The sequence below is a fragment of the Carassius auratus genome, chromosome 2 (assembly GCF_003368295.1).
Source record: "Carassius auratus strain Wakin chromosome 2, ASM336829v1, whole genome shotgun sequence".
Taxonomy (NCBI): Eukaryota; Metazoa; Chordata; class Actinopteri; order Cypriniformes; family Cyprinidae; genus Carassius; species Carassius auratus.
Genome location: NC_039244.1, coordinates 1,970,232 through 1,992,848, shown reverse-complemented (window position 1 = coordinate 1,992,848; position 22,617 = coordinate 1,970,232). Strand labels below are relative to the sequence as shown.

General features: G+C 39.6%; 4 protein-coding genes across 7 annotated transcripts in view; all 4 read left to right on the top strand.

Moving 5' to 3' along the window:
• Positions 1–9,062, top strand: part of LOC113111990 (rho GTPase-activating protein 30-like) — a 15,502-nt gene extending 6,440 nt beyond the window's left edge. For all 3 annotated transcript variants that reach the window (XM_026277312.1, XM_026277322.1, XM_026277313.1), the window contains exons 9-14: positions 778–875; positions 1,014–1,085; positions 1,465–2,145; positions 3,934–4,073; positions 4,920–5,545; positions 6,565–9,062. In XM_026277312.1, the coding sequence (XP_026133097.1) occupies positions 778–875; positions 1,014–1,085; positions 1,465–2,145; positions 3,934–4,073; positions 4,920–5,545; positions 6,565–8,098 (3,151 nt within the window). In that variant the 3' untranslated portion in view covers positions 8,099–9,062. The remainder of the gene's footprint in view (positions 1–777; positions 876–1,013; positions 1,086–1,464; positions 2,146–3,933; positions 4,074–4,919; positions 5,546–6,564) is intronic.
• The window catches only part of LOC113112126 (ceramide synthase 2-like), a 371,308-nt gene that overhangs the window by 28,877 nt on the left and 319,814 nt on the right, over positions 1–22,617 (top strand). The window lies entirely within an intron of this gene.
• On the top strand, positions 9,440–12,657 carry LOC113112311 (zinc finger protein 239-like). Its single transcript, XM_026277762.1, has 5 exons — positions 9,440–9,883; positions 10,542–10,642; positions 10,726–10,795; positions 10,890–10,970; positions 11,872–12,657. The coding sequence occupies exons 3-5, from the start codon at positions 10,765–10,767 to the stop codon at positions 12,354–12,356; spliced, it is 597 nt and encodes a 198-aa protein (XP_026133547.1). The 5' UTR covers positions 9,440–9,883; positions 10,542–10,642; positions 10,726–10,764; the 3' UTR covers positions 12,357–12,657.
• Positions 13,451–21,703, top strand: LOC113112193 (zinc finger protein 184-like). Its single transcript, XM_026277633.1, has 2 exons — positions 13,451–13,741; positions 20,520–21,703. The coding sequence occupies exons 1-2, from the start codon at positions 13,510–13,512 to the stop codon at positions 21,164–21,166; spliced, it is 879 nt and encodes a 292-aa protein (XP_026133418.1). The 5' UTR covers positions 13,451–13,509; the 3' UTR covers positions 21,167–21,703.

Genomic DNA, 22,617 nt, shown 5'->3' with positions numbered 1-22,617 from the left:
ATTTATTGTATTTTTCTTCACATTATTTTAATTATTTATTTAATTTTTCTTATTTTATTTAATTATATTTCATTTAAATTTTATTTTATCACTGCGTTTTATTTATTGTATTTTATTTCAATTTAATTTGTATGTATTTTATTTTGATTATTTTTATTTAACTTTGTTTTTGTTTTTTTACCATAACCCAAGTGTACCATTACTAACATACAAAGGTTAAATAATAATTCATTTTAAAAGATAATTTTACTAGATACTAATGCTTTTATTTTATTTTACTTTTTTATTTTATTTTACTTTATTAACCTGGACATGAGTGTAATATCACTATTATAAAGTTTTAGGATTAGTGCATCGCTAATAACACAAGTTAAGAAAAGTAAAAAAAGGTGCCTAAAAATGTAATAATAATTAATTTTTGAAGATAATTTTGCTAGATATTGATGCTTTCATGTAAACACTAATATCATTTTATTTTATTTTATTCTATTGTATTTATTTATTTATTTTAATTATTTATTATTTTTTTATTTTTAAATTGTTATATTTTTAAATTTTAAGTTTTCATTTATTTTTTTAATTTGATTGATTTCTTTTTATTTATTATTATTTTTTATTTTAAATTTTACATTTTAAATGTTTAATTTATTTTATTTTATTTTATTTTAATTTATTTAAATTATTATTTTTTATTTTTTATTGCACTGCTTCAAAAATTAATTCAATAATCATGCAGATTCATCCGCATTAAGCTTGACCGTCTGTGTTGTGTTTCAGGAGGAAGGGTTCCCTCAAAGGTAGGAAGTGGAAATCCATTTTTAATTTGGGCGGGAGACTCCACGATCCACGCAAGAAGAACAAATACTGCCCTAAAGGTGCGAGCATCTGACTGTACATTGCATGACCAAAGTCAACAGAAAATTGACTACAAATAATTCCCCTCTCACATCTAATTCATAGCTTGTATTTCTCATTATTGATTCATGTTTATCTGTATCTTTTTGAATGCACAGATAAAGAAACGATGGCTCTGAGGCCAGCAAAGAGCATGGACTCTCTGAGCCCAGGGGCTTATGCAGCAGACGGTATGAAGAGAGTTTTATCATCTTCTAAGGATTAAGATTCAGCTGTATATGTGGCCGTTTCAGGCTCATACTCATATTTAATCTGTATGCAATTACAATTACAGATTTACCACAGTCAGATATTAAATGTTGCACATTTCTTGGTGTTTAACATTCACCCTACTGATTGTGTGCTTAACCTTAATTTAGAAATGAATTACAGTTTAACAGAGATTCAGACAGAAAACAGATATTTTAAATTGTAATAATATATAAAAAAATTTAAATTGTATTTTGATCAAATAATTGTAGCATTTGTCAGCAGAAGAGGAAAAAAAAAATACCAAAAGCTTTTGAACAGGCAAAATCTTACATGTGTGTATTATTGTTTCTCTCTCAGATTCCAAACATCTTCCTCCTCTGGTTGTGTCCACGGCATCGGGCAGCTCAGAGGGCGTGGCTTCTGTTGGTGGGGGCGTGTCCAGTGGATACGCGGTGACTTACAGGCGAACGGGTGGAGCTCAGGTCAGCATGGTGAGTGGAAGAACCTCAGGAACCTTTAACCGTCTGGAGTCTGGGGGCGGAGCCGAGGGCGTGTTGCAGAGCATGAACAGATCACCCGGAATGACCAGCAAAGCAGAACGGCGCGCTGGGATACACATATCAGGGCCATTTTCTGTGACCGTCCCGCTTCATATAACGTCTGGACTGGCTCTGGGTGTCCTGCACGGCGGCTGGAACGAGAGGGAACAAACTCAGCAAGGAGACGAAGCTGAAGACGAGGACCTTAAGAGCACAGAAACAGAGACGGAGTCCACAGATGGGAATCAACAGAACAAAAATGATGATGTTCAAGAGAGGGAAAGAGAAACTAATAGTTATGTGAAAAGCCAGGAGGATTGTGGGAAGGATATGGCAGAGATTTCAAAAAAGGAGAGTGCCATGCCAGAAAACGGAGATTCATCGAATGCCAAAGAAGCAGAAAAAGAACATCTGAGTCAGAATCAAGAGTCTGTTAAGGAAATTGCACAAGATACACAACCACAAAATAAAGATGAAAACACAGAAGAGGATTACATGGGTAAGAGAGAAATATTGAGATTATTATTCACTCACATGTAAATCTGTGCATCACAAACTTACAAGTTCAGCATGAGTTGATTTAGCAAATTTGTTTTAGACATTTTTGCAATGTTTTCAAGGAAATTAAGGCAAGACATTGCAGGTTAATAGGGTAAAAAAAAAAATTTTCATAGGTTTTCTGAAATTTTATGATTAAATATGCAAATGGGGAATTGTCTAATTAAATATGCACACATTTGCATAGATTTCCTTAAGAGAAATCTGAACAATAGTTCAAAATCTTTGTTTGATATTGGATTTCTCTTTCTATCGCTCCATGATTCAGAATATACTGTCAACAGTCAGAAAACAAACACATTTTCACCATGTTTTATGTGTAAAATGTTTTATAAATCAGTGTGAATGGGAACAAATAGGAACAAACTACTCTATAAAATCCTTAAGAATACAGAGAGGAATAAAACTGTAAGTTTTGGTGTGTGCAAGTGCTGCTGAAGTGGAAAAGGAAACTCCCCACCTTAGAAATTTCGCATTTTTAACGTTTTTCAGGAATAAAATGTATGTGTAAATATCAGTGTGAATGTTATATCAACAAACCCTTCAGTAAAAACCTTCAGAATATAGAGAGGAATAAAACTGTAAGTTTTGGTGTGTGCAAGTGCTGCTGAAGTGGAAAAGGAAACTCCCCACCTTAAAAATTTCGCATTTTTAACGTTTTTCAGGAATAAAATGTATGTGTAAATATCAGTGTGAATGTTATATGAACAAACCCCTTCACTAAAAACCTTCAGACTATTGAGAGGAGTAAAATTGTAAGTTTTGGTGTATGCAAGTGTTTCTGAAGTGGAGAAGAAACTCACCACCTGTAAATTTTCACATTTTTACCATGTTTTCAGGAAACAAAATGGCGTAAATATCAGTGTGAATGTTATATAAACAAACCCCTCAGTAAAACCCTTCAGAATATAGATAGTAATAAGACTCTAAGTTTTCGTGTTTGTAAATGCTGCTGAAGCGGAGAAAAAACATTTAAAGATACAAATTCTAATTAAAATCTACAGATGCAAATAGATAAAGCGTGCAAAAAGTAAGCTCCTATAGGTATATTTTGGTTTTGTTTTCCCCAAAAGTCTTAAAAAGCACTTGAAAATTTACCAGTGCATGAATTTTATTTTATTTCTTTATTTTTTTGAGTGTAGTGTTTATATTAATGCACTTTATCTATTTGCTATTTTATCTATTTTAATTACAATTCATGTCTATTAAAGTCTCTTTCTCCACTTCAGCAGCACTTATATACACCAAAACCTACAGTTTTATTGCTCTCTATATTCTGAAGATTTTTACTGAGGGGTTTGTTCACATATCATTTACATTGATTTATATTTTAAACATTTTATTCCTAAAAACATTTAGGATTGTTTTTTATCTGCTGACAGTATTTTCTGATTTTTGTAGTGATAAAAAGACAAATCCAAAATCAATTTGTATTGTACTGGCAAAACCAAACAAGAATTTTAAAGTAATGTTCAGATTTCTGTTATGCATATTAGTAAAATACAAAAATATGTTCGCAATTTTTATTGAAATCAATCAATGAGTTAAAAGTCAAATAGCTCAAAATACAAAACCTGAACAGTGCATGAAAAAACTATGTTTTTGCCTTTAGCATCTTGCTGTAAATCTTAAAATAATATGTAGGAAATTTTGATTGCTCATAAATTGAGCTGTTCAAGGGAAAGTGTGTGTTTGAAAATGAATGCAAAAGTGAATGTTTTTCCCACAGAGATGAGAGGAAACCTTCATCAGGAACCCATCAGTCCAAACTACTATGAGGACATGGAGTTTCCAGAACCAGATCTGCCACTGGATTTCCAGGAAGCTTTCGGGTTCCTGGATTCGATGGACAGTTGTGCTGGAAACACGGTGTGTTTATGCATGTATTAATAAAGAAATGTATGAGTGAGAAATAACAGTCTCAAGTCAACTCTTCTCACAAGAGATTTGACTAATGCTTACTGCTGATTCCAAAAATACATAGTACACACAAATATTAGTTAAATTAAATTAAAAGTATTAAAAATATGAATTTAAATCAAATTAAAACTTAATAAAACATATTTACATGACATTTACTTTAAAAGTATTATAATTACATTAATTATTTTTAATTGTAACATTTTTATTAATGATTTACTTAGTTTTATACAATAGTGAATATAATAATGATATATATATATATATATATATATATATATATATATATATAATATTAATTAAAATATTAGGTTATAACATTATTATAACCTAATACAAAATAAGTTTCATTCAGTATTAAATAATACAGTAGTGTGTATACACATATATATTTGTTATTATTATTATTATTACTGAGTAACTTAAGTTATTAAAAGTAGTTCTGCCTTTGTAACGATCTACATAGTATTTTTCATTACCTAATAAAATCTAAAATATTTTATAAAATATTATAAAGTAATGAATTAACATTACATTTCCTTTGACTCTTCCATGATGAGCATTTTTACCATTGCAGTGCATTATGGGATTGTGTGATGCTGTATTATATGATTCTATAAGAGGTTTTTATTCAGTTTCAGTGATTAATTATCTGTAATTTGTAAAAATGAGTCTAAATAATGTGTCGTATAAAGTAGTTTAATACTATTGCCTTGATTGTATATGGTGACTATACACTTATTATGCCTTAAGATGTCTGTAATTGATGTCTGTGTCGCTTTCTCTATTCTCCAGGTTGAGTTCTCAGTCGAGGCGCCTTGTTTTGAGAACGAATATGAGTATGAGGAGGATGAAAAAAAGGACAGTCTGTCGCAAATCTGCACTAATGAGCGTCAAACACCTGGAGCCAAAAGCAGCAGCCCATCCTTCACACACCGGGATCTTCCTGGAAAATCACACAGCCTGCCGTATAAGTCCCGCCCCTTCCTGCCACCACTGTCATTATCTTCAGATGACGAGTATAGCCCCGCTGATGATGATGAGTCTGATAAAGGTTCTGAATATGAGGAGATGTTTTGTCAGAGTCTACCAGCCAGTCGGGGTTTTCAGGGACTGTCTTGGTCGAGTTCACAAACCACCGCTGACTTATCTACTAGCAATGATGTAGATCTACACACTAGTAACCAATCAAACGCACTTCCTTCAGAGATCAATGATGATGTGCAATCCCTCGGCCAATCAGAAGAGGCGATTCCTGCTGATTCTGCAGTGACAGACAGCAGTGAACCTGCTTTTGACCCATCGCTTTGTGAAGAACATCTGAGTTCAGCTGTATTAAAGACACATGAAGTGTGTATGGATGAAAAGAAGAACGACGAGAGAGAGTCAACGGATGTGGAGAATGATAAACTCACACTGATGTGAGTAGCTTAATTCTTCAGTTCATTTCATCATTTATTCTCCTACATGACTTTAATTCCTGTGTAATGCAATTTAAGGAGAATAAAACTCTTCTTATAGAGGTTGTCAAGGTCTAATAATGACACAAAACACCATAAAATGTATGTGCAATATTACACTTTTTTTTAAAGTCATATGATGCTTTGTGTCCGAAACAAACAGAAAATGTATTTAATTTACATTTTTACTTAAAAATATTATTTTTAAATTAAGTGAAATTAAATATTTCTGACATTTACACCGTCTACTTTGGAATAACTACTAGTTTTGAATAAATGTAATGATTAAATGTAGCATAAGAATTACATGGCACACAAATATTAAATTAATAGTAGTAATAATAAATTAAAATAATTTAATAAAAAAAATTTTCCACTTAAAACTGAAATTGAATTTAAAACATTTTTTTTACTTTTTTTTAATTTAGTTTAAATAACTTAGTTTGAGTATTGCATTATAAATAAATATATATATATATATTATAATTAGTAACTTAATTTTTTATGCAGTCTAATTAAAACATTTCATTAACATTTTATGAAACTTTATATTAAATAATTAAATAAAATTAATTTAATCGGTTAATTAAATATGATAATATTAATAAGTACGTACATATTTATTATAATGAATTAAGTATATGCACATATTTATCACATAAAAATAAATAGCACACACATATTGGGTAATTTATGATTAATTTAATTATTAAAAATTAATTATTTTCTAAATTTTGGAAACATTTAATTAACAGACTGAAAATCTTCCCAGTATTCATAAGGGCTTTTATCATGCATTTATGGTTGTTTATGGAGCTCGACAGCCCCTGGTCACTGTATGCTTTCTTTTTATGGAAAACATAAACCTAAACACTCTCATAAATCTCCTCTACTTGTGTTTCAAGGCAGAAATAATATTGGGTTTGAACAACACAAACAGTGTAGCATTTGTGTAATATCTGACTTTTGTATGTGTACAGAGGAGAAGATGATCCAGAGAGTGAACCCAGTGAAGAAGACACTTATTTTGGACCGGACTCGATTCCTTCTTCACCAGAACCCGACCAAACTGAGACCGACAGCATCGGTGGTTCTGAGCCCATCCCAGCACTGTCTCCAGCCGAAGATGCTCAGCAGGTGCTGGATGCTGCGGGTTACCATGGTAACAGTGAGGTACCAATCAGCGATGAGCTCACGGATGCAGACTGCTATTCGCTGGCTCCTCAAGACCAACCAGAGGAACAATCACAGATTATCAATGAAACAAAGACTGAAGAGGATGAGAAGAGAGAGGAAACAGAAGTTCTAGTGGAGTTGGAAAAATGCAGGGAAAATCAAGAAGAAGAGTGTGAGAACAACAACAAGACAGATACAGATGAAGGAAAGTGTGAAGATGTTGAAGAAGATGCAAAACCTGGATCTCCAGAGGAATGTACTGATGGGAACAAAGAACAAAAACAAGCAAACACAACTGAAAGAGAAGAGGATTTCATGGAAAATAGTGGAGATTGTGAGGAAAATGGAAACGATGGACCTGAGGAAGGAGAACAAGAGAAAAACGATGATGAAAGACAAGAAGATTCAAAGGAAAACAGTGGAGATTGTGAGGAAAATGCAGAAGATGGATCTAAAGAAGGAGCCAAAAGACAAGATTTAGAGAAAAACAGTGAAGAAGGAGATGAAGAACCGAAAAGACGAGAAGTTTTGATGGAGATTAACAGAGAATCGGAGAAGGTAGATGAGGAACATACAAAAGACCAAAACGAAGCTGAAAGACGAGAAGATTTAGAGAAAACAAATGGAGAATTTGAGGAGAATGCAAAAGAGGGAGAAATACACAGAAACGAAGCTGAAACACAGAAAGATTTAGAGGAAAGCAGTGAAGGATACTCTGAGGAGGACGTGAACCCAAAAACAGAAAGTCTTTCTCCTGAAGGTGGAGACGAGCCGGGAGAGTCCACACACATGCAGCGACCAAATGAGATTGAACTCCAACAAACAGAAAACAAAGAGACTGAAGAGGAGACGTCTGATCAGATCTCAGCAGCGCCTGCCAAACGCTCTCCGCGTAAACCTGCTAATCCCACCAAAGCGGTTCCCGTAGTCCCTCCCAAACCTCAGACGTCCAAACTCACGGCGTTCTCGCTCAGAAAACAGCTCCAGCACAGACAACACGACGATAAAGAGGCGCATGGCGAGACAACCGACCAAGAACACGGAACCGAAACTAAAACGCCGCAGAGAGAAAGCGCAGAGAACTGTAAGACACAGCCGAGGCTGGACTCCGAGGGTCCCGGAGAGAGACGGGAAGCATGGGACGGAGGAGCGGATCAAAGGAGAGACGCAGACAAAGAGGCCAAGAGGAACAGCGGCATCAGTATGTGCTTCGATCAAGCTGTGGCTCGAGCCACGGAGAAGAGGAGTCGAGAGAGAGAGAGCACAGAGAGACTGTCCGGAGCGCACTGGGACAGAGAGAGCCGGAAAGACGGGAAAACTGACTCACTTGATATCTAAAGAGAAGAGCAGACCTGTAAAACATAATGTGCAAAGAAAGTGTTCACATTTTCTTTCAACATACTCATTTTCACACATCTGGTTGGGTTTGCACAGCATCTCAGAGCATTTATTATCACATCAATATTCATGGGTCAAAGACGTTAAGAAATTTGCAAAAGTCATTCTACTGTACGTCTCTCGAAAACATATTAAATGTAAGTGTTTCAAAGTTTTTGGAGAGTAAAATGTCAGAATTTGGTTGGAACAATGTTACAATGTCATTCAGAGTGTAACACGATATGTCTGTAAAAATGTAAACAACGTGATCGTTCTGATGTGTACATAATAAAATATATATAAGAATAAGGGAGCATATTAAATTTGATTGTGTTTTAGAAATTCTTAGTGAAAAGGACTAAACCTAGGATAAAAAAACGAATTAGTATTTGGGGTGAAAGTAATTAGTCATAAATAGATTTTTGCTGTAAATATGCCTGATGAGGTTGTTACACTGAATGACATTTTAGTGGGTGTCTTCTGTAAATCAGGGAAAAATGTATGATATTTATTTTTTTGCTTAGAAAAAGTAAAACAAAATTGCAATTAAATTAAACAGAAAATGTTTTAATATTTTTTGGGGGAGAAAAACAACAATTTAAAGCAGGATTACACTTGCTTTTTATGCTTCAACCCTTTTTTGTCTTTGACCCTCATGCAAAATAAAATAGTTGGTTACTAACCAGCTGCTTTATAAATATTCATTAACCAGTTGATCATTTTCAGCCAAAATTTTTAGACTTTTTTAATGTTTTGATCATTGTGTCGGATTATATATCCTAATGCACTCAAATGAATATAAAAACTCAGGAACAAATCCATAAGAGACAGAACACAGCCACTTAATTAAGACAATCTGTATATGATGTTTTATGTATTTTCATCTCTGTATACATTTTATTTCAATAAATTAGATTTTTCATGATCTTGTATGATGTGTTTTTAATCATTTCACTTAATTGGGACTTGTATATAACCTGGTGGCTAATGAACAGATGGATAGCTGGCAGAAGTTTGTCTCTAATCAGCTTTTATTATGAAAGCCAGAGGTTCTAGCAAGACTTTCTCTTTTCTGTATTGGATTCTCATTGGCCAGTGATGTTCATTATTATATAATTTCATATGAAATAATAAAGCAAAAAAAAAAAAAGCCTATTTTTGTTCACAGGAGAAAATAAAAGCAAAGAACGTTTACTCTTACTTAAGCATTTGGAAATGTTTGGATTCAGAGTGAAGCGCATCCGTTTTGTGCGGCGCTTCTAATTTTGGATTTACGGTGCATTAAACAGAAACAGCCCAAAATGCATTGGTCCTTCAAAGGGTGACGTACTTCACTAGGAAATGGTCAACTGTTTTGTGAGGTTTGTGTAAACACTATTGATGCGCGCTCGGCATTCACCAAAGGAAGGCACCAGATCGCACGCGAGCTTCTCTCTTCCCTCGGAATCGCCAGACGAGCATCATCTGTACCGTACGCACACGCGCTTTATTCGACACTGAAGCGACGAGAATGTCCGCATCGGGCGATATCCACGCGCAGCTGGCGTCGATCCTCGAGCGCTTCGCTAAATGCGCGCTGCTGGAGATGAGCCGCGCGGTGGAGCAGGAGATGACGCGCCGCCAGATGGAGGTCGAGACCCCTGCTGGTGAAGCTCCAGTTCACCGAGAGCGAGCTGCGATCTGCGCGACAGAACCAAGCGAACCTGCGCTCCGTGGGAATACAAGTCCACAGCAGCGGACAGAGAGGTGCGCGCGACTCAGGACACGCGAGCGTGCCTTTAAAGTCGACATGATGCTGTTTAACCCGTGCCTTTCAATCTTCAATCATTAATTATTGCGCTGAAACGAATTTCTTTCTCTGCTGACGTATGGAAGGCCCCGCTGCGGCTCGGCCAATCGCTAGCGACCCGCGTTCTAACCACGCCCCCTCAACCTGGCATACTTGTTCAAAACGTTGTTGTCAAATGGGTCGCGAATTCAGATTCATGTTGACTTTAAAATGAAGTGCTTTGGCATAAAACTTAAACATTGGGATCAGATTGATGCATACTGGTGTTAGTATTAGCAATAGGGATAATTTACACAATATGATAATTTTTTCATCATTTACCCTCGTGTTAAATAGTTCCAAAATCATATGGTTTTCCTTCCTTAATGCACCATTCAGAAGATATTTTGCATGCAATGGAAGTGAATTTGAATCACCATTTAAAGTTGCCTAGCTGGCGTGTGCACTATATTCAAAGTCTTCTGAAGTAATTTTATAGCTTAGTTATTAATTACTGGAAATATTTTACTCTTTCTAATATGCTGGTAGGAATGTTTTGAATATTACAGATACATGCATTGTTCCTGTGGTACTGTATTTCATGTTTTTTCCCCTACTATTTATATTTCTCATCAGAGGTAAACCTCAACCTTGTAAAGTTCAATGAAAATTATGACGGAGAAACACAGACAGTGACGAACACAGACGATCCTTCAGCACAGACATTCGCATTGAATGTAAGCATTGCTTCCATTCTTAGATTAGATTCTTATTCAGTATGTTATATAATATCTTGGTTCCTTGTCGTTCCCCGATGCAGGAAGATGGAATCAAATCCATTCGGATCAAAGAGGAGCACATGGATGAAGGACAGTGGGACAGCGGACCGAGTAAAAGACATACACATATCTAAAATAAAAATTATGATAGTGCTACCAAGTATTTATCAGTCGTTTGAATGATTCCACACTGTTTTTACTCTAGTATCTCCTGCTCTTTGCCCGTTGGGTCCGGAAGTGGAAGACCAGGACAGTTTCAGCGCGGGAACAGGACCAGCTAGAGAGAGTGAGTGTTCACTTCATACCAGAACTAGTCCAAATAACTAGTGTTTAGAGTTAGGGGCTTTTTTAGCTGCGTCAGATACACTGCACAGTATGTACACTGCATGGTTTCAGTACAGCAGGGGATAAAACCAAACACAAAATTGCGCTTTTTATTTATTAAAGTCGACCTATTATTCCTCTTTTTACAAGATGTAAAATAAGTCTCTGATGTCCCCAGAGTGTATATGTGAAGTTTCATCTCAAAATACCTCATATATGTTTTATATCTTGGTGAAATTGCCACTTTTAGGAATGAGCTGTTGTTTTTGTGTTTTTCCCTTTAAATGCAAATGAGCCGGTGCTCCCGCCTCCATTTTCAAAAGAGGGTGGAGCTTCAGTAGCTCATGCTCTATAGAAACAGGACAATTGTTTTTGGTTTTGTTGGGCTGCAGTACCAAACGTTTCCACTAGGAAATTCACTTCCCATTCATTTCAATTGCTGTCATTTTTGACGTGAACAACTTTTTTTTTTCACATAACAAGTACCAAAACATGTAGCCTACCAAGTTTTGTACTATTCCGGTAAAAAAAAAAAAAAAAAACGTAAAATTTTTCCATAAAAAAATGATCGTACAGCCTAATAAATTCTATTATCATTCAAAGTTTAAGTTTTTAAAAACAAATCTATTTCAGCTGATTCTGTAAACTATTTTACTTGCCTTATTACTTGCACATTACTATAATATTACAGGTTACAATTAAAGGGTTACTCCACCCCAATAGCCCAAACTATTAAATTCAACCGCTGTTTATTTTTTAAATACAATTATTAACACCCATATAAAAAATGGTCATGCAAACACGCAAACATGTAAGGTGCAGCTGTGATGATAACCCTTTGCTCTCTGTACTTCACTCTGCAGGCGGGAGTAAAGTCAAGCCCAGTGGGTTGTGGAATTCACCCGTTTCTGAGGAATATCCCATCAACTCCGAAGGCCAGAGTTTGGACACGTCTCCTCTTGAATCAGGCGAGCGATACGAGAACCGTCGGCCGGATCTAAACACACAGCATCACATGGAGGAAGCGTACAGACCGGACGAGATCCCCCTGCGTGTGAATCCTTCAGCGGCGGAGAGGAGCTCTCGCTGTCCTCAGTGCGGAAAGACCTTCACCACACGCTTCTACCTGAAGATCCACCAGCGCATCCACACCGGAGAGAGACCCTACACCTGTCCACAGTGCGGCAAGGGCTTCTACTGTAACTCACACCTGATCTCACACCAGCGCTCGCACACCGGAGAGAAACCCTACAGCTGCGAGGAGTGCGGCAAGTCCTACTCACACTTAAACTCTCTCAAACTGCACCAGCGCAGCCACACCGAAGAAGAGGCGTATGCATACTGGTGATTCCTCATCGACACCGTTTGACATTCAACATGTATTTTGTATGATAAATTATAAAATAAACAAGCATTGCTTTTAGTTTGATACACTGCCTTTTTTTGAGTTAGCATTTGTTACACTATTTGTAAAAAAATGATTGTTGCATAAAATGCATATCATTTATATATAAATACATTTTTCATTTTATGAACTGTGTTATGTTGCTTTTCAATATTTTATTAGTTTGTATGGATTATTTAATATGGGAGCATCATTTTGCAATTGACAATAAAAGCCTGTTACTTTCTGATGGATATAATTCCTGGGTGATTCGGATGGGGATTTTCTGATGTTTACACTGGTGTGTGTTGCAGGAATGTGTGTGTGTGTGTTTGAATGTGGTTTGAGCTAAAGCTTCATGGAGATCATGTCACATGAGATCAGGTCTCTGGTGAAAAATAAAATATTAGAGAAAGGCTCAGAATAACAAGTAATTAATATATAATATTAAATTAAATATAATTTCATAAAGAAATTCTTAAACAACAGTTCTATGTTTAATTAAAAAAAATTAAATTGAATATAGAAAATTAATATAGAAAAAAATTAAATAATATAGAGATGCTCAGCCTCAGACTAACAACAGTAATAATGAATGACCCAATAATACATTTTTAATTAAATAAAATCTAATATAGATGCTTAAACAATAAAATACAAAATATACACAGATATGCTTAAAGTAACAACAGTACTATCTATGTGCATTAATAAATAATAAACAAAAGAATACAATAATAAATAATTTAAATAAAACGTAAAAAAGAGATGCTCAAACAACCGTACTATGTTCAATAAGAAATAATCAGTTAATAATTAAAATAATTTAATATAGAAATACTAAAACAGTAATGTCCAATAATAAATAAATAATCTATTAATAAATAAATATATAAGTTAAAATAATAGAATAAAACCTAATATAGAGATTCTCAAACTTAAAACCGTGTTATACCTTGTTATAAATTAATATTGTGATGAAAAGGATAATTTCTGCTTTTGAACTTCCGCTGCGACCATAGCCTGGCTGCGACTCGTGACTTTTATTTTGACGGATGTTGTTCGTTGTGTTTCTGACTGTAGTCACAGATTAGCAGAGTGTTTTAATAACAGCGAGATGAGCTCGTTACAGGCGCAGATCTCCGCGATCATGGACGTGCTGGCGAAGGCGGCGGTGGCGGAGATCAGTCAGCTGCTGGAGGAAGACGCTGCTGCTCTTCATCAGGAGATCCGGAGGAGGAACGAGGAGATCCGGGGACTGAAGAACCGACTGCTGCTCACCGAGACTCAGCTCAAGCGAGCCACGGACAGATGCTCCATCGGTGTACAAGTGCAGCTCACGGACACGAGTAAGAACTGCGGGTTAATCTTCTCATCATTGATATGATTTTATAAGATTGTATGATTTTTAATATATAATTACATTAAAGATTAATAATACTTTTGTATCTATCTATCTATCTATCTATCTATCTATCTATCTATCTGTCTATCTGTCTGTCTGTATGTCTTTCTGTCTGTCTATCTATCGAGTCTATATATATATATATATATATATATATACATACACATACACACACACACACACACACACACACACACGTATAAAGTGTGTATTTTATTAATATAAAATAAAATGTTATACTCCTACATGTTCACAAATTTATATTTAATCCCTGTAAATATGTTACATATATTTATAGATTTTGTTACATGTGTATAAATGTATTTATTTTTATTAAAGTTGATTGTACAATTTTTAATATATAATTTACATAAAAAATCAATAGAAATACTTTTGCTTCTGTCAGTCTATATCTATTGATCTTAAAAAATCTAAATTAATAGGTAAAAATTGATAGCCTGAATGCACTGTAAGTCGCTTTGGATAAAAGCGTCTGCTAAATGCATAAATTTAATTTTCAATTTTTTTTTACATTTAATTTATTTAATTTTGATCTATCGCGTCTACACACACACACACACACACACACATTTTTTATTTTTTAGGTAGATACATTAAAAGTCACCAGTGTTCCAAAAACAACAGAGTGTTAATAATGAAGATAATCAAAAGTAATTAGGGGTGCTCCGATCACGATCGGCCGATCGTTATGCGCATCTCATCAGTAAAGCCGGTTCCCTCTCGAGGCGGTAACTCAACATTACGTCAGCTAAGACGTATATGGGAACTCTTCCCTTCTCCACTTTCACTGAAATCTTATTGGCTAACGCCAGCTGGGGACAGCTGGCCAATTGACGCGAAGCATGCAAATACTGGCGGGTAAGCGTGCAGTATAAAATGCATGGGCGCGAAAATTACGTCAGAATCTCTTTCTTCACGCTAGAAGTCTTATCTAAGTCATCGTGGAAGTTGCAATAGAGGACTACTCACCCTGTTTTTCCTCTCCGCATCCGATGGCTGCTAATGCTAGATTCGGACCTTCAACAGTTCTGTGTGACCTGCTTGGGATTCTCACACGGACAACACTTGCGCCCAGTGTACCGAGCTGCCAGTGCGCGCCCTCAGAGCCAGAGTGGCTCGGAAGACGGCGGGAATGAGGCCCACTGCCGCCAGCGAGCCGCTGGTGGGCCCTCCCCCGCCCGAAGACGAGTTTGACGTCGGCGTGGTGGACTATAGCTTCAAAACGCGAACTTCGTCCTCTTCGGAGCTGGCGAGGAAAACGACTCCATGTCGCTTCGACGTCGAAAAAGGTTTGGGCCTCTCAGTGGGACCGCCCCGACCAAGAGGGCCCTGAGACCTCCAGGAGAAGCTCGTCAGGGTCTTCGGAAAGGTCGTCTCGGAGCTGAGTCTCGCTTGCAACGCATGACGAGCCTGTGATGGGTAACTAGACTCGTGGCTCCTCCAGTCGAGCTGCTACCAGATGGCATTTAGGCATGCAAGAGCTCGTGGTGAAATCGTGGGCTGCACCCCAATCGGCGCGCACCCACTCTGCTACGAAGGCCATATCACGCACGTGATAGAGCTTCTGCTCTTTACCAGGGCAATACTCAAGGTGTTTCAGGCAAACGGCGGCACAGTAGCGCTGACGTCATCAGGATCGCGGCAACTGATCTCGCGCTGATTGCTATTAAGCGCTCTGCTCAGCTGTTTCACGGAGCTCATGGTCATCTTTACAGGCACCTATGGCTTCCCTAGCTGTCCTGAAAGACGCGGACCGTAGGCCGCTCCTAAACGTTCCAGTTGCTCCCTCCGGCCTCTTTGGTGACGTCATGGAGCTATTCTCAGAGACGCAGAAAGCGCGCCAAAGTATGAGCCATGTGATACCCCGTCGCTCACCCCAGTCTTCTTCTGCGAGATTCTTATGCACCGGGCCAGGCTCTGAAACCAGCTAAAATCACCCGCAGTGGCACCCCGCTCTGAACCGGACGCTCGTTTCTGCCGAAACCAGCAGTGGTGAGAGCCTGGAAGGTAACGTTAGGGTCAGTTGAGAACCCCGCGCCGCGAGAGAGCCAGCGCGCCATACGAGCCGTCTCCCTGACGGTGAAAGAGTGAGTGAGCGGGAGGCCCCGCCCCCAAGCGCCATGTTCATATGCATCATGTCCCCCATTTCCTTCGGGCGACGATTGCTATGTCTGTTTGAATGCTGTTTGTGTGAGTTCCACAATAAAAGCATGTTACAATCAACTAAAGAGCTTTACTTCCTCTTACACTCATCTCTGTGTCACTCGCCCTGTCTCAGAACAGTGCAGAGCCACAACCCATGATTACTGGCCTCGCGAGAGTGCCAACACCACATAAACACGGTGTCACCCTCAATGTTCAAATGCATCATGTCCCCCATGTTTCTTCGGGCGACGATTGCTATGTCTGTTTGAATGCTGTTTGTGTGAGTTCCACAATAAAAACAGGTATACAATCAGCGAAAGAACTTTACTGCCTCTTACACTCATCACTGTGTCACTCGCCCTGTCTCAGAACAGTGCAGAGCCACAACCCATGATTATACTGGCCTCGCGAGAGTGCCAACACCACATGAACACGGTGTCACCCTCAATGTTCAGATGCATCATGTCCCCCATGTTTCTTCGGGCGACGATTGCTATGTCTGTTTGAATGCTGTTTGTGTGAGTTCCACAATAAAAGCATGTTACAATCAACTAAAGAGCTTTACTTCCTCTTACACTCATCTCTGTGTCACTCGCCCTGTCTCAGAACAGTGCAGGGCCACAACCTATTATTATAATGGCCTCGCGAAGGAGCGAGAGTGCCAACACCACAAAGACACATGCATCATGTCCCCCACATCACTATGGGTGACGATTGCTATATGTGTTTAAATGATGTTTTTGTGAGAAAATTGTACTAAAGAAGCATATATACAAATTCTTGCACCCAACGTTGTGTCACTCGCCCTGTCTCAAACAGCGCAGAGCCACAGTCCATGATTATAATGGCCTCATGATGGCACAAGAGTGTCACACCATTTAGCGACGCGCCCGCCCTCCCGCCAGTGCTTCCAGCCTCGCGGGGGCGGGGCCCTAATAAAATAAGCCATCAGTGGCTGTAGACGTAACGCGTCCGCCTTGTCATCTCATGGACGGTAAGAGGGCTATCCCGGGCGTTTCACCGTGGATACTGGGAATAATTCACGACGGATATTCTCTCCAATTCAAACGCAGACCTCCCCGCTTCAATGGCGTGGTCCCGTCACTGACTTTGCCCCAAAACCGTCCTGTTCTGCGACAGGAAGTTCTCAGTCTGCTCGAGAGAGAGCGATAGAGCGAAATTTCCCCTCAGATCGAGCGGAATGCGCATGTTGAATTATCTGGACGATTGGCTGATTTTAGCCCACTCAAGAGATGTGCTATCAGTCACGTGGAAACAATGCTTCGCCGTTTGGATACGCTGGGACTGCGTGTGAATATGCAGAAGAGCGTGTTTTTACGAGTCGGACTGTAACATATCTGGGAATATGTTTGGACTCGATGGCGATGCGAGCCCATCTCTCTCTAGAGCATTTCATCGACTCTGCGCTGTTTCTGACTGGGCAGGTCGTTTGCACTGAGGGAATTTCGGAGGCTTCTGGGACTGATGGCGGCGGCTTCTTCAGTGTGCCATCTGGGTCTGCTACATTGCGGCCGCTACAGTTTTGGCTGTAACTCGAGTTCCGCCGAGGGCGTGGTCTTCGGTCCACAAGCACTTACGGTCATTCACAGTTGCGTCAGCACTCTGAGACCGTGGAACAGCCCGGATATGTTCAGCCCAGGAGTTCTTTTCTCTGCGAACGCGATCTAGGCCGGGGAGCAGTACGTCTGGGCCTGTGGTCGGAGTCACAGAGAAGGTGTCACAAAACCGTTTGGAATAATGGAAGCGGTGTCCTAATATCCCTGCAAGCCTTTCGGTCGAAATTGGAGCGGAAACATGTACTGATTCAAACCGACAACACGTCTGTGGTCTCGTACATAAATCGCCAGGGCGGCGTGCGCTCCAGAGCTCTATTCAAACAGGCAGCGAGTTTCCTGTTGTGGGCGGACCGACACTTAATCTCCATAGGAGCGTCGCACATCCCCGGTACTTTGAACCGTGGAGTGAGCATGCTTTTGAGGAACGGGATTCCTTAAGGAGATGTTGGCTTCACCCAAGATCAGATCTGATGATTTGGGAGGGAGGAAGTGGATTGTTTGCCACGAGCGAGAACACGTTTGCTATCTCACTCCCCCCCTGCTGGGAGATGCTCTGACATCGCGCTGGCCGGAAGCCAGGCTTACACATTCCCTCCTGTGAAGATTCTGCCTGTGTTGTGCAAAATCAGGGAGGAGAAAGCATCAGTTATACTCGTGGCCCCGAACTGGCCGAATCAGCCCTGGTTCGCGGACCTGAGAGAGTTACTGATGGCTCCCCCATGGCGAATCCCCCTCAAGCAGGACCTGCTGTCTCAGGCGAATGGCACAATATAGCACCCCAGCCCCGAGCTGTGGAACCTTCATGTGTGGCCGCTGCGGGGACCCTAATGAGCGGGACACTCTGCACTGACGAGTGCTAAACACACTTACTGAGACGCGAGCATCATCAAACATTCGCTGCTACGCGCAGAAGTGGTGAGTTTTCACAAAATGGTGCGAGAACATTTATATTGACCCGGGGACCTGTTCCGTGTCGGATGTTTTGCGCTTTCTACAGCACAGTTGGATAGCGGGAGTTTGAAACCATCCACGCTGAAGGTGTATGTGACCGCTATTGCCGCTTTCGTTCCCCGGTTACGGGTAAACGATCGGTAAGCACGCTCTGGTATTCAGTTTTCTCAGGGGAGCAAGTAGATTGTGTACTTCATGGCCGCCCTCCGTGCCGCCGTGGGATTTCGCTCTAGTTTTGAGGGCTCTATCTCTTATTACCGTTCGAGCCATTAGCTTCGATTGCGGTTAAGGAGCTTCCCTGAAGACTGCGTTGCCTCTTGCTCTCGCCTCAGCGAAGTGCCTTGGAGAATTTCGTGAGTGTTTGGTGAACGATATTGCATTGGTTTCGGGCCCTGGCGACTGTAATGATCACTCTCCGGCCGAGACCGGGTTTCGTTTCGAAGTCACTCAATACACCGTTTTGTTTCCCTGCCCGCCTTATCTGTTGAGCCGTCAGCCTCGCGCGACGCTGATACTCAGAGCGCCGGGACCCTGTTAGGGTTTTACGGATGTATATGAATTGCTCGGCCGCCTTTCGTCAGTCGGACCAGCTGTTCGTGTGCTTGGTGGATGTAATAAGGGACGTGCTGTTTCTAAAGAGACTTTCTCACTGGATCGTGGACGCTATCAAATGCCAGGGGAAGGATTACCCCCTCAACATCAGAGCTCATTCTGCGAGGACATTATAAATGCTTCCTGATGGGCCTGGTCTAGAGGTATGTCTGTCCAGTATTTATGTTTTGCTGCTGGCTGGTCTTCCCAGAACACAATCGCCAGGTTTTACAAGCTGGATGTACCCTCTGTAGCGTCACATGTTTTTCGGTGAGTTAAGTTTATTCATTAAAGCTGTTATAACCAGCTATACAGTAGTTACCATGGCTGCTAACTCTGTGTTATGGTTTAAATGGTTTATGCAGCAGTCACCGCAAACGCCGTCGACTCTGTTTAACTATCATGCTTGAGTGCTTATTGCTTTGTGTCTGCCCTGGTTAGTGCAGATTTCGATATATTGCTTGAAGTTATGCATATTTTGTTAGGGTCGGAGCAGATGTCTCATTGGCCTAGTTCCGCCTATCAGATGCAAGCACTCTTAGCGACACGGCCATTGGCTAGAACTGTACTGCTTGTGTGAGGGTGATTGACTCCGTTCAGGGCTTATCTTCACTGCTCTCACGGCGGGATTTTATACAGTTCCCATATACGTCTTAGCTGACGTAATGTTGAGTTACCGCCTCGAGAGGGAACGTCTCCGGTTACTATCGTAACCTCGGTTCCCTGAGAGGCGGGAACGAGACATTACGTTAGCCGCCGTGGTCGCTGTTTGATCAGCTGTGCTAGCGTTCAGTCGTGATTCTGACGTAATTTTCGCGCCCATGCATTTTATACTGCACGCTTACCCGCCAGTATTTGCATGCTTCGCGTCAATTGGCCAGCTGTCCCCAGCTGGCGTTAGCCAATAAGATTTCAGTGAAAGTGGAGAAGGGAAGAGTTCCCATATACGTCTTAGCTGACGTAATGTCTCGTTCCCGCCTCTCAGGGAACCGAGGTTACGATAGTAACCGGAGACGTTCTCTAATCAGCGGTTAATTCCATCAGGTGCGTGATTTCACATAGAGTAGCTGATAATACACAGAGCCGTTGTTAATAGAGAAGATGCGCAAATCACGTTAATTTTCAGCGTTTTTTGACGCATCTTCTCAGTTAACAACGGCTCTGTGTAGTAACAGCTGCTCTATGTGAAATCACGCACCTGATGGAATTAACCGCTGATTAGAAAACCGGCTTTACTGACGAGATGCGCATTAACGATCGGCCGATCGTGATCGGAGCACCCCTAAAAGTAATACAGTTCATTTCCCTATTGATTTGAAGCATCTCGGCTCGTCTTAAAATGCACTTCAGCTGATGCTGACAAATATTGATTTCAGAGCGGGAGCTATTAGATTTATTTCTGAGGTGAGTAAATCCTCTTCTCCTCTTCCTCTTCAGGAGTATCGGCTCATTCGGTCGATCTCAGTCAGGAGAAGGTGTTTCCCTCGGAGGAGAAACCTCATTATTCCCACACGCTGGAGCTGAAGCGAGAAGATCCCGTCACGTGCTCCGCAGAGCCGGAGGAAGAGGAGCTCAGCGGCCTGGAGTTTGAGATGAAGATCGAGCAGGTGGAGGAGAGCCAACACCACCGTGACGATGGAAACGCTCATCCGTGGAGTTCAAAAGCGCTTGACGATCCGGAGATCCGTCTGATCGAGTCGGAGCAGCATTCCCAGACTTTTCCAGACCCGTATGTGATGACGGAGGATCCCACGGTCGCTCAGTCGTCCTCCGGTCTGTTCTCGCTCTCTCACGAGAACGAGAGCTTCGGCGCTTCGGGAGACGTCGAGTATGGACTGAATCCTCATTCGAGCTCGTGTCTGGCTAAAACACTCTCGCAGCATCCGTACCAGGAAAGCCATCCGCATCCCAAACCGTTCCGCTGCGAGGAGTGCGGCAAAGGCTTCACACAGCGGACGCGTCTGATCACACACAGACGAATTCACACGGGCGAGAAACCCTTCCGCTGTCAGCTGTGCGGGAAAACCTTCTCCAGACAGGACAACTGTCTCCGACACATGCGTCTGCACAGCGGACAGAGATGAAGAGCGCCCCTCCGAACGCTTTTCTCATGTCTCAAAGTGAGATGTCCTCATGTTGTAACTGACCTGTACATGTATTTTGCATTTCTGCATCACGGCCTGTTTAATACATTCCTTAATAAAGCAAGAAACAGTGCATTTCTAACAGCTGAGGGGCGTTGTGATAGCCATATTATAAAATTCACTGTAAACCACGGCTTCACGGGGCTTATTGATTTTATAAAATGGTTATTACATATACATAGTAAGGTTTCACAAAATAAAACAGAGCAAATAAAGTGTAATGATATTAATAACAACAGTATTCTTCCACCAAACAATGTAACTCCTCAGAATCAGTTGTGATTGTTACAAAGTGGTTGCCGAGCAACACACAGATGTAAACAAAGGTGAATGTTACTTTGTAGAGTCATTCACAACAGCTTTGAAGTTTGGGATCAGTGAGATTTGTAATGTGTTTTAAAGAAGCCTCTTCTGCTCAGTAAGGCTGCATTTATTTGATCAGAAATACAGTAAAAATTTTAAAATATTATTACAATTAAAAATAAGTGTTTTCTCTTTTAAAAAACTTTCAATGTAATTTATTTCTGTGATTCTCCGGTGTATTTTCAGCATCATTCCTCCAGTCTTCAGTGTCACATGATCTTCAGAAATCAGAATAATATGCTGATTTTTTACAGTTTTGCTGCTTAGTATTTTTATTTTTTTTGGTAACTGTGATACCTTTTTCAGGATTATTTGATGTCTACATTTAATAAGAACAGCATTTATTTAAAGTATAAATCTTTTCTTACAACATAATCTTTATTAGCACTTTTCTTTTCAATTTAACACATCCTTTGATGAATAAAAGCGTTATTTTATTTTAAATCATTTTATTTTTAAAACTTTTAAATAGATATTGTATATTGTTACAAAAGATTTATATTTTGAATAAATGCTGATATTTTAACATTTTATTAATTAAAGAATACTTTAAAAAAGTATCACAGGGTTCAAAAAAATATTAAGCATCAAAACGGTAAAAAAAAAAGAATTTAAGGATGATTTCTGTGACACTGAAGACTGGAGTAATGATGCTGAAAATTCAGCTTTGATCACAGAAATAAATTGCAGTTTAACATATATTCACATAGAAAACAGCTATTTTAAATTGTAATAATATATCACAATTTTACTCTATTTCTGGTCAAAGAAATGCAGACTTTATGAGCAGAAAAGAATTCTTTAAAACACATTAAAAATCCCAGATTTCTGAACAGCAGTGTATTTATGCACACACACATACACAACAGTTCTTTCTAGTCCTCGAATCTGATTGGCTAAGAGGTCTTTTCAAATCTAAAAAATAAAAATGTATGTAAAATATGAATAAAAGCTTTAGGAGTGTCTCTGGGGAAAAAAATAGAGTGGAAACAATTTAAGCTTAAAGTTAATTAAAATTCAAATTGAAC

Bases quoted from the DNA above. Each gene is read 5' to 3' on its own strand.
- LOC113112311 (XM_026277762.1), top strand. From the start codon at position 10,765: ATGGATGAAGGACAGTGGGACAGCGGACCGA. The intron at 10,796-10,889 runs GTAAAAGACATA...TTTTTACTCTAG, and splicing joins ACAGTGGGACAGCGGACCGA to TATCTCCTGCTCTTTGCCCG. The intron at 10,971-11,871 runs GTGAGTGTTCAC...TTCACTCTGCAG, and splicing joins AACAGGACCAGCTAGAGAGA to GCGGGAGTAAAGTCAAGCCC.
- LOC113112193 (XM_026277633.1), top strand. From the start codon at position 13,510: ATGAGCTCGTTACAGGCGCAGATCTCCGCGATCATGGACGTGCTGGCG. The intron at 13,742-20,519 runs GTAAGAACTGCG...CTTCCTCTTCAG, and splicing joins AGTGCAGCTCACGGACACGA to GAGTATCGGCTCATTCGGTC.